The 15,000-nt window shown below is 49.5% G+C and overlaps 1 protein-coding gene across 5 annotated transcripts in view; it reads right to left on the reverse strand.

Annotated features, from left to right (window-relative positions):
- The window catches only part of fmnl3 (formin-like 3), a 43,637-nt gene that overhangs the window by 20,839 nt on the left and 7,798 nt on the right, over positions 1-15,000 (reverse strand). For 4 of the 5 annotated variants that reach the window (XM_062541237.1, XM_062541240.1, XM_062541239.1 and 1 more), the window contains exons 2-6: positions 5,760-5,843; positions 5,393-5,473; positions 4,910-4,986; positions 1,918-2,001; positions 1,175-1,321 (exon numbers count right to left, since the gene is read on the reverse strand). In XM_062541237.1, coding sequence (XP_062397221.1) covers positions 1,175-1,321; positions 1,918-2,001; positions 4,910-4,986; positions 5,393-5,473; positions 5,760-5,843 — 473 coding nt within the window. The remainder of the gene's footprint in view (positions 1-1,174; positions 1,322-1,917; positions 2,002-4,909; positions 4,987-5,392; positions 5,474-5,759; positions 5,844-15,000) is intronic. The other variant, XM_062541241.1, reaches the window with a different exon arrangement.

Genomic DNA, 15,000 nt, shown 5'->3' on the forward strand with positions numbered 1-15,000 from the left:
TGCTCCTTGTCCATACACACACACGAGCACACACACACACTCACTCAGGAGATGCTCCTTGTCCATACACACACACGAGCACACACACACACTCACTCAGGAGATGCTCCTTGTCCATACACACACACGAGCACACACACACACTCACTCAGGAGATGCTCCTTGTCCATACACACACACGAGCACACACACACACACACTCACTCAGGAGATGCTCCTTGTCCATACACACACAGACTCCATTAGTGTCTCGCCAGGGCACCTCCCTCAGTGCTCCGCACAGCACAGACAGCCGCGCCGCGCTGCCAGCCAGCAACCACAACACCAATCGCCCGCACTGTGCCAGCCAGCAACCACAACACCAATCGCCCGCACTGTGCCAGCCAGCAACCACAACACCAATCGCCCGCACTGTGCCAGGCAGCACAGCAGAGCAGAGCAACTCCAGAGCCCACAGTACGCTTTCATTCAGAGGGTGAGTTTGGACATCAGCCCTGCTCTGAAAACCCCATCCAGATAATAACAGTAACTCTTTTGTATCATTTGTTATTAAAAGTAATATGATGCATTCAGCACATCCTGAAATGCTGAACCGGTGCTGGTTCCGTATAAATATTTTTAATTTTACTTAGCAAAGTAGAGAATCAAATATTTTACTGGCTTTTAAAGTCAGATCAAGTTTAATGGCCGCTGCTGTTTTAGCCCAAGTTGATCCAAACTCTCTCTACTGTTCTTCCGTCCTCTTCCTCAGTTGCTTGTACTGCTCTTCCTCCAGCCTGTGCACTGTGTGTTCAGGATTGGCTGGGGAAGTGTTAGTGGCAGGGCAGGGAGAGGGGGAGGCAGCAGCACCCTGCAGCAACTGCACACACACACACACACACACAGCGCACACACACACACACACACACACACACACACACACACACACACACACACACACACACACACACACACACACACACACACACACGCACAAACGTAGCGCAGGATAGTCTGGCGCTGCACACACAAAACGTCACACATACACAGCCGCACACACACATACGTACCGCAGGACAGACTGGCACAGCACACACACGCACGCACACACGCACACCTATGGCAGGATAGACATGGCGCTGCAAACACACACACACACACACACACACACACACACACACACACACATACGTACCGCAGGACGGACTGGCGAGCCGAGCGCACCAGCGTGTTGCAGAAGGGCTGCGTGCCGCTCTGGTGCAGATCCTCGATGGACCTGCTCCAGGACCGGCCCTTGTCCAGGGTGCCGTCATCGCCGTTCTCCAGCGCCTCAAAGTCCAGCCTGCGCCGCCGGACGGATGAACGAACGGACAGACAAGCACACAGAGACAGACACACAGACAGGCAGACAGACAGGGAGGGAGGGGTAGTCGGTTAGGAACAGGGTCCAGGTTTAGTGCGCTGTATTAGGGTAGGGGAGGGGAGCAGCGAGGGGGTGCAACGGTGCCACATCCTCCAGGCCTCTTCCACATACAGTACGCTTGCACATGAGCTTTAACACAGACAGAGCCAGGCAGTGCTCAGCGCCCACACAGCCACGCTACCCGCTCGTCCAGCCGCCTCACACGCTTTTTGGCCGCCGCAAAGCCCAGCTGCATCCTCTGGCACACAACACATCCCATGTGCAATCGGGTTTCATTCTGGCCATTCCGGACACACACACACACACACACACACACACACACTTGCAGAGAAATGACCGACTCAAACTCCATGAAAGTGTTACTGTAATGTGTGTGTGTGTATGTGTGTGTGTGTGTGTGTGTGTGTGTGTGTGTGTGTGTGTGTGTGTGTGTGTATGAGTTATATCTGTGTCAGTGTTAACCATTGATAACAAAAGTTGTTGAGTGGAAGTTGGGAGGAAAAAGTCCTACTCACATAACAGCACATTGTGCAAAGGATAAGTACTGCACCAGGATGTCCAGGCCCCGGTTCTCATCGTTGAGGAACTCTCTCACCCACCTGCAGCACACACAACATGGCAGTGGTTAATGGTGGCAGCCCACTGGGGCAGACGCATACTTTTAAACATTAGCCAGACAAATGGCCCACAGAGACGGAGAGGAAGAGTAAGGGGAGAGAGAGAGAGAGAGAGAGAGAGGGAAAGAAAGAGAAAGATGGAGGAGGAAGAGAGTGAGAGGCAGAAAGAAAGAGGCTGCCTCCTCCGTAGGCGTACTTCATCCGAAGAGTAGACAAGGCTAACGAGAGTCTACATCTTCAGACGCTTCCTAACTTTTCTGGGCTGCCTGAAAAATGGCTCCCCCCTGACTCACTTGGCAGTGGCTGCAGTGGAAAGAAGGGAAAAAATGGGCCTGCTTCAGATTTCCCCCATTTTAGCTGCACATTGCTGAGTGGGGGGTGGTGGTGGGGGTCTCACAGCAAGAGGAATTCCCACTGCATGGAGTGAAGGAATGTGAAGGGCATACAGCGGGTGAAGGTTCTGCTACTGACAGCCTCAATATCTCTCTCTCTCTCTCCCTCTCTCTCTGTCTCTCTCTCTCTGTCTCCCTCACACACACACATACACACACACACACACACACACACACACACACACACACACACACACACACACACACACACACACACACACAATCAACTGGACCTGGAGGGGACCACAGTCCAGTCACACTGCAGTGATTACAGAGAGAAATCCCCGTCAGAGATCTCTATTTGCAGCCCTGCCAGTACTTAGTCAGGAAGGAAGCCGGCAGACCTCTCCGTATGAGAGTGTCTGCAAGAGAGAGAGAGAGCGAGCCAGGGAGAGAACGAGGGCAGAGGAAAGGAGCCCAACAGAAAAAGAAAGGAAGAAAGAGAAAAGGACACTGTGTGGAAAAAAATGGAAAGAGAGGAAAGACAGAGCTACAGAGACAGAGCGACAGACTGGGCCCCAGGACAGAGAGGAGGGCTCGCTTGATCATTAGTTTCCTGGATACCACCTCCTCCCCCCCCTTCCCACCTCTCCGACCGCCTCCACCCCCCCCCCTCCCCCCTCCCTTTTCCTGTCCTACCAGATGCTATTTCAGATTGTCTTGGCGATCAGAGGAGTAACACATCGGAAAAGGGGCTAGAGTTTGCACACACGCACACTCACACACACACTCACACACACACACACACACACACACACACACACACACACACACACACACACACACACACACAAAGACAGACACACACACACCACAAACAGACCTCTGTTACACTTCGTCCAGGCACAAAGAAAGTCCCTGAAAATAGCTTTTCCCCTCCTCTTTTTCCTGTGGATCTGTCTTTCTGGGAAAGGCATTAGTGCCGTGGACTTTTATTGATGAAGTCGAAGAGCATATGAGTTATTTTTGGCCGGCCCCGACAACAAAAGCCCAGTCGTATAACTCCACGCCAGACTAATACCATTATTGTTTTGACTTTGAATCCGGTGCCATCGCTTTTCAATTGGGAGTGATTCACTGGTGCAGTATGTCTGGGGCCCGAGGGGACAGAGAGGTGGCGGTGACGGCACACACCAGCGTGTGATTGTGATCGGTGAGGGCACCCTCATTGTGGACGGCGCAGCTAGAGGTCTGGGCAGGTGTGAGTTTAGCTCAGGATAACGTTGATTAGCTCAGGAAGTGAGTGGATGCATGGCTATGTGGTTACACCGTGCTGCGTTCACTGGAGTGTGTTTGTGTGTGTGTGTGTGTGTGTGTGTGTGTGTGTGTGTGTGTGTGTGTGTGTTTGTAGGCATTTGTTTCCATTGTTTCATGAGTAATGGGGTTTGTATACATATGCGGGAGTGAGTGTGAGGGTGCGGCAGTGTGTGTGTGTGTGTGTGTGTGTGTGTGTGTATAGGTTGGTGCTTGTGTCCGAGTGCGTCTTTCCCTAACAGATTTCATTGTTGGACGGGCAGGCTTCCTGTCCCTCTAGCGTACACAGCCCTGCTTCCTGTCCAGCTACAACAGCAGCCGAGGCAGCAGACCCAGCAGCACAATGAGAACCATCTGTGCTCTGGGAGCTAGAGAGTGTTTGTGTGTGTGTGTGTGTGTGTGTGTGTGTGTGTGAGAGAGAGAGAGAGAAAGAGAGACAGACAGCGAGAGAGAGAGAGAGAGAGAGAGAGAGAGAGAGAGAGAGAGGCAGGGGGAAAGAAAGAGGGAGAGAGAGAGAGAGAGAGGTGACTATATCCAGCACTGTATTCACTGAAGCAGCCTGGCAGGCCAAGGACAATAGGCCTTAGCAAGCAAAGAACTGGGCACCGGGGGGAAAGACTATGGGCTCTCTACAACAGGAAGAACAAAAGAAAGAGTGTTTCTTTCCTTTTTAAAAAGGAGGTAGACTATAATGACAATAGCACACAGTTCCCTCCCTACCATCCCCACGACCAGCTCGGTCGCCTACACCTCCCTGAGCAGTGTCAGGCGCTGGGGCTCCTGGTCCACACCCACTGGCCTTCAGGCCTTCACACTTGAACGTGCTAACACTTAGACGTGCTAACCTAACCCCCTGAGTTCACAACCCGCCACTCGACTTCCCATCGTCTCACAGTCGCTTCCAGCCCAGGGCTAATCGTTAAACTTGGGTTTTGTGGCTAGCATTTGTTTTTAATTTAGCCACAGTAACTCTTTTGTTTCAGGGAATGTTGTTCATCATGATTGGGGATGGCAAACGTTGCATCAATACTGTAATTAGCAATATTGCTGGCATTGTATGATATTACAGTAATACGTTTGTTGCTTCCACTCAATCTACAGCCTTCACTGTGTATACTGACATGCTAAGTAGAGACCCAGGTTGATCTGAGAGGATCTGGGAGGATCTTCAGTGATCCGGGGAGGACTTATTTGAGAGTGTAGAGGTCACCAGACTAAGAAGAGGCAGGATTAGTTGGACTCACCCTATATGGTTAGTCCTCAGTGATATCTCCAGCTCCCTCAGGACCTTGGTGGACTCCTGAACCCGCCTGCGGAATTTCTGAGGCGAAAGACGAGGGCGTTAATAAGGCAGATGTTTATCAATGATTTGTTGGTAAGATTCAAGAGAAAAGACCAGTAATATAAACCATAATGCACCAGTTATTTTATCTTAGTCTGAACTAGCTCTAGTCTGACTGTAGTTGCATGAATTTCTTGAATTTCCCCTTGGGGATCAATAAAGTATCTATCTATCTATCTATCTATCTATCTATCTATCTATCTATCTATCAGTTAGGTTCATAGACAATGGAAAATAACGGCATACGAGATCTGATCACTCAAGGGTAAGGTTTTAGTTAGATTTGTGTTTGCCTGTGTATGTGGTAAGAATATCAATCATGGCCGCCCTGAAATGGGATAGTGCAGCCCTTACGCTGATGAAAACCAGCTGGCCCACCACTCACCTTGCGTGTGACTCCAGGGTCTAGAAACCCCCGCAGCTTCTGGATATACGTGTGTGGTGGGTTCTTCACCTGAAAGCGCTCCTTACACACACACAGAGAGAAATGAATGAAACAGAGAGGGGATGAGAACGAGGACACAGACTCACTGCTAAGCTGAAACACCTGTTTTTTAATCTCCTGTAGATTTGAACGCAAGCAAAAAAAGTTATCCATTCCAGCCATTCCAACCATTCCAAAATGTCAGTGTAAGGCTTGACTTTGTTATGTATCTTTGTCACGTACTGTATCTACTGATAGATACAGTATTATTGCTATTTGACTCATTGACTGTTATGATGAGGGGGGGGGGGGGGGGGGGGGTGCTTACTTGGTCACAGATGAGATCCCACTTCTTCTCATTGTCGTACTGTCTCAGGAGCCGGGCTTTGTCGGGAGGCAAGTTCATAGAATTCTGTGGAGGCAGAGGAAGAGAGAGGAGAGATCACACACAGCTCATTAGTGGCCCTCACATGCTGTCTCTGTCTCTGACAATGATTGTTTCCATGGAAACGACCTTACAGTTTTTGTGTCGAAAAAAAAAGAAGAAGAACATATCAAGCACTCAGCGGGGTCAACGCGGCCTCTCCCGAAACATCAGGCAGCAGCCTATGACCTCACTTCCTGTGTTGATTTTTTGGCATCCTGTCGCATGAGCTCATCTTTTTTCGCATACCCTAAGCTCTCCCCTACCAGAGCACTACTCAACCGGTTTGCAACTACGCACACAGTAGCTCGTTATCTACTGAAGATAAAGAAGAACACTTCATCCTCAACAAGCAGACGACTCTAAAACAAACTTAACTCTTCATTTATCAACACAGATAGGATCCACTCGGCATTTCACAATGACCAAACTACAGCATGTCACCTGACAGTGGGTGGTGCGGCGTATGTGTGTGTGTGATGTCAACTGATCCAACATGAGTGAGGAGTGCTGGAATCTGAGTGTTAAACACACTTGACCCCTATGAGGCCAGCAAAAACAGCCCCCTATGTTGTTGGCAGGCCAGATGAAACAGTGCAGAAGAGGGTGAGGTGTGAGATCCAACGCTGGCCAGGCTGACGGGGAGGCGTTTCCGCCCTCAGATCTGTCCAGGGTCTCTCGCGGGCGACGTGTGAAGGAGCACCCGCCTCGTCGTGCCCCACCGCCACCACAGCTCCACCCGTTCACACTGCCACAACCCCCCCCCCCCCCCCCCACCCTTTCACACCCGCATCAACATGAGACCCAGAGTCTCACCACTGACTCCCTGTCTGTCAGCCCTGCAGTCAGCCTGTTTTAGACACACACACACAGTCGCTCTCGCTCGCCCACGCACGCACGCACGTACACACACACACACACACACACACACACACACACACACACAGTATGCATACTGTACATACACACACACACACACACACATACATACAGACAAGACAACTGGTATTTAAGAGACTATAACTGAGACAGCTCCAGCTCTGGATCCTCTGCTCAGTTGGCTATGGGGAATTGCATGTAGACTGTTACCACTGGAAGTAGCCTATAGCATTCCAGCAGCACTTACTCAGGGATTTGTGGGATGGAACCATTCTGCGCGTGTGTGTGTAAGAGAGAGAGCATTTTTTGCACATTTTCCACTGTTAAATCATTACATTTTTCCAAATGTGCACATTACTCATATTCACAGCAAGATCTTTGGGAAAGCTGGATATGTGTATGTCTGTGTGACTATGTTTGCGTATATGTGTGTGTGTGTGTGTGTGTGTGTGTGTGTCTGTCTGTCTGTCTGTCTGTCTGTGTTTATGTGTGTGAGAAAAGCACAGAGTGATACAGACATCGAGCACAACTGTGGCCCAAAACACTGATTGATGTCCGTGTAGTAACTTTCCAGGTATCTGGTCAGTGTTAAGAAGATTTCCTACTTTCCATGAAGATAACAGCGAGCTCGGGCCAGACTGTAAGGAGTTGATGCGCCAAAACAACCATAGTGTTTGAGAACCCCGGTGTCAGCCAGCATTGGTTCATGTACAGTAATTATCAATGTTTGTAATGTCTGCAGAAAGACACATCAAAACGTTCACCCCAAAATGAAACCGTCTCAAAGAGGCCCTTGAGATTGAGGAGTTTGGCTCAAGGTTTTCTCCGGATCCCCGAGGAACTGTTACATTACGGCAGTCTGACAAGACACTGCTTCCAAAACCCACAAAGTAAATGAGAGAGAGAATGAGGGTTAGAAAGAGAGAGAGAGAGTAAAAAGGGGGGGGGAGTGAAGGAGGAGAGAGAGACGCCATGCATTCCAGATGTCCAGAATTACAAGAGGAATGTGTCTTGTTTATAATGGTTACAAATTGGTTATAAATCCGCTCATTCCCTCTTTCACTCTTCAGAACTTTTCTACTCCTCTCTTTCTTTTCTCACTCTCTCTGCAGACTGACTAATTCTCTCTCTCTCTCTTTCTCTCCCTCTCTCTCCCCCTCTCTTTCATGAACCAAATATTTCACCCCCAAGACTTTCTCTCGACTCCTTCCAGTAATGCAGGTAGCCAAATCAGGCTCATACTGCTCTCTCTCTCTCTCTCTCTCTCTCTCTCTCTCTCATTCTCTCTCTCTCTCTCTCTCTCTCTCTCTCTCTCTCTCGTCCTCCCATTTTCTCCATCTGTTCCATTGCCTTATTACAGATCATATAAAACTGGGTGGGATGGCATCCCACGAGGTGAAGCGGTGGCTCTGTGTCCTTTTATGAAGCCCACATCTTAACTGCTCTCCAGCATCATAATTTCCGCTTCTTCAGTCGCAGGAAGGATGCGCTCAACTTCTCCCCAAGTGCCGACAACAAAGCCAAACGTGTGCGTGTGTGGCGGGGAAGAGACATAAATACGCACTTCAGTCGCGAGCGATAGACTGATGAGTCAGACTGAGAAAATGACAGCGTTCGCATGAGAGAAGAAAAGAAAGGAAGAGGGAGGAGGAGGAGAAAAAAAACACAGACTAAATACACATCGTCTAGACGATGCCATGGCAACATGGAGGACAGTGTAAAACCCATCGGAGGACGTCGTCGTTAGCCGAGGTCCATCTCCCGCTGGGGTCCACGCAGGGCCAAACGAGGCCAGGCCCGTGGCTGAGCAGTCAGTGATCCCATGCGCTGATAAGAGCCAGCGCTATCTGACCCAAACATCTGACCCCGACCCCCACGGTCCACTCCCCCAGCTTTGTCCTCGCGGCCCAGTCATGTGGATTAAGGAAGGGCCCGGGGCCCCCGGGGGCCCCAGCTCAGACGCATAAGTGCCAGATTCGCTGCTTTATAATCCAATTCTGCCGCACAGCACAGTCTGCCATGGGGGCCTGAGGACCAGGGGCCCCACTGTCCTCCCCTGTAAGGACGGTATTATTAGCCAAAGCTTCAAATCAGTGGAAAGTGCCCCTAAAGTACGTAATGAAAACATTATTGGGCCTATCAATCACTGAAGGCAGTGTTTACCCCTTGGCCACATTTGGCTTCTCGGAGAGGAGAGCTGAGGGCAAGATAGAGAAGGAAGAACAGAAGGCGAACGATGCCAGAGGAACATGCTTCAAACCCATAATGTTAGCGCAACGAGGAAAAACAACAATGTTGCCAGTTCTTTTCCCCCTCAAGCTACACAAAGTTGCGAGTTGAGAGGGATTTTTTTGTTTTTTTTTTCTGAGGGAGAGGATTCTTTGTGTCGAGCTTGGACCGAGACGAGACACGTGCAATCAGGACACACTAGACATACGAGCGTTGAAAAGGCTTTTTTTTCTCCCCCTAACTCCACGAAATGGCAACCACGACCCACTTTGACATGCTCAGAAAAGCACAACCACAGGTGTTTACATGCGGTGGATGTTTTCATTCTACACATAAGATGGAAAGTAGCATGGCATGACCGGATTCCCGCTAGCCTCTGTGTCCAGGCCAACTGCATCTGCAGGACAACATGATTAGTCCTCACATAACCCAATTCAGCTAATCTCATTTCACTTTTTCTTAAGGCGGATTGAATCCTGTGTTTGCCCGGGCCTGTCAAGATGACTTGTTGAAGAGGACTTCTAGTTGTGCCGTATCCAATCAACGGAGCAGCTTATCAACCTATATGGACACACAGGACCCCTGAGACTGTCCGGCGAGTCCTGGAGTATTCCAATGAGCCCTTCAATCGACTTGCCGAAAAAAGAAAAAAAAAAAGACTGAGGGAAAAAAAATGACCCGACATCTCAATAGCTGGCACACGCTGCCCACCCGAGTGACAAAACAGGCCTCTGTTGTTTGAGTCGAGTTTAGCCCGTCAAAAGAGTGACTGAGGGGGCATTGATGCAGCAAAGTGCCATTCCCATCCTCTGACATTTTAGAGTGTTTCTTTTTTTTTTACTTTTCCAGTAGCAGATTCCAGACAAAGGACAGTGGGCAGGGACCTCCAGAGCTGTTTTGCTGCCTAAAACAACCCACTCTCCCAGCTACCACGGGAGGCCTGGCTTATGTCATCCTTGTTTATCCAAATGTTTAGAATTTTTTAAATGGTATTGTTAATTAGAACACAATTCGCCAGTGTTCTAGCGTGGCTCTGTCATGGTTGAGTCTGGTGCCGCTGGTGAGACTGGACGTGGCCGTGTGGTGGGACAGAGGGCTAACTGACATTGTTGACTTTTTCCCTCTCTGACAAACGAGACAGAAAAATGAGACAGACACAATGATAGAGAAAGCAGAGCGAAATGAGAGAGGCCCTGTGTGATAGGCCCTGTTTGAGGAGGCCTGGAAAAATGAGGAACGTAAAGGGCAAATGAGGGTGCAAGTGAAATAGAGAGAGAGAGAGAGAGAGAGAGAGAGAGAGAGAGAGAGTGAGAGAGAGAGAGATGAGAAAGAGATGAAAAAGAGGGAAAGGGGAGGGAGGGAGAAGAGCTAGAAAGCACATGATGGAGTGGAGGCTGGTTTGTAGGGTTCACCATCAGACCAAAGAACTGAGGAACATACTGAGTACACACAGAGAGAGAGAGAGAGAGCGCAGGGACTTGTCTTTCTGGGAGACACAGTAGCTAAAGTGCTTGTTGGGTGTCATGTTGCAGGAGATGAGGAGAGGGCCAGGGGCTGGGAGTCAGATCAGAGACAAGGCAGGCTCCCGGGAGAGGGCCGCTAGTCACGCACAGCACAGGCCTCTCACAGACAACACACCCAGTCTCAGAAGATGAATGAAAATACAGGAGCTCCAGAAATCCATTCACACAGAGAGAGGAAAAGCGAGAGCGAGAGAGAGAGAGAGGGAGAGAGAGGGAGAGAGAGAAAGAGAGAGAGAGAGAAACAGTGTGAAAGACAGACAAGATTTAGAGAGAAGGCTCATGGGGTGGGGGACATAATCTGCGCTTTCTCAGCAGCTTACTTTTAAGTTGGCCACACAGTTTTCCAATTAGTTTCAGGCCGAGTTTATGAGTTGCAACAACGCCAACAACATCCAAATAAACTGTTTAGGGGAAAAAAAACGAACCTCAGCAAACAGGCAGAAAGGGCAACAGGAAGTTTCCCATGCTCTTATTCACAGGCCAGAGCCTATAGATAAATAATGCAGTCTCAAAATAATCTAACCATAGCGCGCGGCTAGTATATATTAAAGAGACTTTCCCCACCTCCCTGGCCACTTTTTTGGGGGTCTGACCAGACTAGACGGTCATAGAAATAACACTAAGCTAAAACTAGGCTGCACATTCCTGGGCCTTTTTTTGGCTGACATTTTACATAGAGGGAGGGAGCTAGGAGTTCATTTTCAATTTCGCTTTTGTGTACTCATAAACACAACAAATCCACAACAGGGTCTCATATGGGTATAATCCTCATAAATCTGGCCCGTGTCTCTGGGGGACAGTCCCGGATGCTGGTGAGGATCCAGTGCAAACGACAGACGTGCTGATTGACTTCATTTTGTCATGAGCCGTAAACAGGAGTTTATGACAAGGGAGCCCTAACGAAAGTTAATGACTGCTCGTCCACTGAGTAACTAGCTACTCTGTTCAACCTTGCGTCCTTTTTATGGCCTGGACAGCATACGGCAGGGCCCTGGTCAGCCTGGCCAACGCTCACACAACTGAAAGGGGATGAGAGACAGAGACAGAGAGAGAGGGAGGGAGAGGGAGGGACAAAGAGGGATGGTGAGGGCAAGGGGGGGGGGGGGTCTTGTTTTCACTCAATAGCTCGAGCATGTGGCTGTCTGTCCAGGGCTGTCCACTCAGGCCAGCAACTGACCTCCACACACCTCGTGTTCTAAACCGCCACACCCTGTCTGGCCAGTGCTCCCACACGAGGTGGGGCCCCAACAGACAGGACCTCAGGCTGGGGGCCCTCCAGACAGACACCCAGGTACAATCCACAATCTATCAGGGCTCATCGGGTGTGGCCAAAACCACCACCTTTGGAAAGGGGCGAGAGCCACTCGTCATTAACCAAACATCCCGTTGACATGTGTGAAAATGCCTGAAGACGCGAGTCTACATCTCTCAAAGCTTTCCCAATCTTTTAAAGCTATTCAGAAAATGCTCTTGGCAAAGCATGGCCATGATGAATTTTTATTTTGACACATTCATCGGACGCCGATAATTCTATTTTTGTTAATCAAAACACAAATCACCTGACCTTACATGTTCTCTAGTCGAGAAGTATAAACCGATAAAAGAAATAAGCTTAAACCGTTCCTGGCAAACACAGACATATTTTCATACTACATTTTTGTTCGGCACTTCTTGGGCATGACCTATGAGAAATGCAAACTCCAACCGTCCGAAACCGGGCCCCGTGTCCCTGGTGCCAGAGAGCCTGGACGAAGGTCAAAATAAACGTCCTGCTCCCCCCCCCAAAAACAAAACCAATCCAAAACGAGACCCTTCCTGTGGCCAGAGGAAACCAAAGGCGGTCTCGCTAGTATTGTCCCAGTGCATTCTCATGGCTTTCTGTCGAAGTTTCGGTAGATATAAATTCTTCGCAATCAAAATGTTTTGCCCAAAAAACACCAAACATTCCTCTGGTGTACCCGGCACTGACGACAGTTGAGAAGATATGAAATATTCTGAATCTAGTGTTATCTATCTAGAGCAAGCAGTCAACAAGATTTGATGTTCTGTTTCTCATATTGCTGAATTGACACATTATGTGTGAGTTTCTGTTTCTGTTCTTAACAGGTCATGATAGTATGAGTTTCTGTTTCTGTCCTTAACAGGTCATGATAGTATGTAATCACATTTGTTTTCAGCAAATGACAGGAACAGGGACAACATGCTGTTGAGGAACAGGGACAGGGAGCGTAATTCTGCAGAACTCCACTGGGTATTTCCGTCGTATTCATAAAGGCAGCTAATCTGAGAGAATGATATCATCCAGTAAGACCAGAGAGCGCGGTCAGGAGGAGTGAATCAGCTGGAGTGACCCCATCCTTGACCAATACATCCACAAAACACCCTTGAGGTTTCGTACTTCCCAAATCATTGTTTCACGGTGTCATTCTTCTCCATACTTCTTAAGAACGACGACAATACAAGAACACTGGAACAGGAACTTGAGCTGTCATCAAACTCATGAGACCACTTCCTTGACTCATGACCACCGGTCTTGACTAATGCTTTTGCTTTTGTGGCTGTTGTTCCTGGAGTGTTTGCTTTGTCAGGGGGAGACTGAGTGAGGGGTGGGGGGGTGTTGGGGGTGCAGGAGTTTTTCAGTTGGACCTGGCACCACTGACGGCTCCCGTGGAATGGTGTGAGAAAAATGTGTCCTCTTCTCCACGCCTGACACCTGATCTGTCACTCTTCTTTACACGGCAACCCAATCCCAGCAATCACAACAGAGTCACTGGCGGCCATCCTCTCACAGAGAAAAAAAAGAGTGAAAGACAGAGAGAAGGAGAGAGAGGGAGGGAGAGAGAGAGAGAGAGAGAGAGAGACAGAATGCCGCACTGCAGTCACTGAAGCAGAGGGTCCAAGAAAAAATACTTTCAACCATAATTTCAGCGTGTTACACAGAAAAACAACCCAATTGCCAGTCCATTTTCCAACACTAAATCGAGTCCCGAGTTCCAATGGGAAGTAAATTCGCCGAGTCCATTCTTGACCGCGACAGGCCATCTTTTCTCCAGCGCGCAAAGCAACGGAGGAGGAGAAAGAGGACCCCTCACACCTCCCTCCTGCTGCTCCCTCGTTTACTAAAGAAACAAAAACAGGCTCCATGTCGAGCGACTCAGGAATGCGGCTCATTCATTTACATGCTAATCTAAATCAAATGGCTCTCTCCACCTTAACTTATCTATACGGGGCGCTGGGGGGCTCCCAGAATGTATGTTACCCACCACACACAATGAACGACAACCAAAATTCCTACAAGTGTTTGAACGAGCCATCACGAACACACACCATGCGCTATCGGGGAGACTTGGTGAATGTCGGCAGAAAATGGATTGCCTTGTCTTTTTCACAGACTTCTTATCCGATTGTGGCCCTGAAAAAAACTGTTAACACGCAAACAAGGGGCTACTAAATCTCCATGACACCACCTCGACGCGGTCGTTAACAGCGACACAGTCTGCAGCTGTGGTGGGAGACTCAGCCGGCCTTTGCTTTTACACTTATCGCACGGTTGTTTTGTGTTCATATTCATGACTGTGTTTTTGTGTAAGTGTGTGTGTGTGTGCGTGTATGCGCTTGAGTGTGTTTATACCAAGTGGATGTGTGTTTATGCATTGATTACTATTTCTTTATGACTGTGAGTGCGAATGCATATGTGTGTGTGTGTGTGTGTGTGTGTGTGTGTGTGTCTGTGTGTCTCTGTGTGTGTGTGTGTGTGTGTGTGCGTGTGTGTGTGTGTATGTTCCCTTCTCTCATCACTGCCCAGTCCACCCCTTCCTGTTCTGAGCGTCCAGAGATCTCTCCAGAGGCCCAGGCCTCACAGCACTCTCTGCCTGACCTCAGAGACCCGCACGCAGCAGCTCCTCGTCCCCCCTCCCTCCCTCTCTCCCTCCCTCCCTCCATCCCTCCCTCCCTCCCTCCATCCCTCCCTCCCGCCCCGCTGAGACCAGCCCCAGATGGGGGATCACTAGCAGCCTCGGAGCCAACCAGGACACAGGGCCTCATGTGGCTGAGGCTGAGCCAGGCACGCTACCTCCCTCTGAGAGGATATCGCTTCTCTTCTTGCGTGTGTGGTGGAAGGTCTTGCCGCACATAAAGTGTCGGTGTATTTGTTTACGTTCTGCTACACAGCGATCCAGGACGTGGCAAAACTCCCCGTAACAACCCCATCACACACACACACTCACTCACTCACTCACTCACTCACTCACTCACTCACACACACACACACACACACACACACACACACACACACACACACGCACACACACTCGCACACACACACACTGACAGAGGTAGGCATGCTGGGCCTGCACTGGGTCCCATTTAAAGACTATTATCATTAGAGCCGTGGCTGCTTTGAAGCCGCGCTCGTAATGAGAAGGGCTTTGGGGAATGTCAACACAACTCAAGGTCAGGAGCAGTGGGCCAGATGTGCCTCTCGAGCTGCAGCTTGGCCCTCACTAGTGACACTG

This window comes from Sardina pilchardus, chromosome 7 (assembly GCF_963854185.1).
Source record: "Sardina pilchardus chromosome 7, fSarPil1.1, whole genome shotgun sequence".
Lineage (NCBI taxonomy): Eukaryota > Metazoa > Chordata > Actinopteri > Clupeiformes > Clupeidae > Sardina > Sardina pilchardus.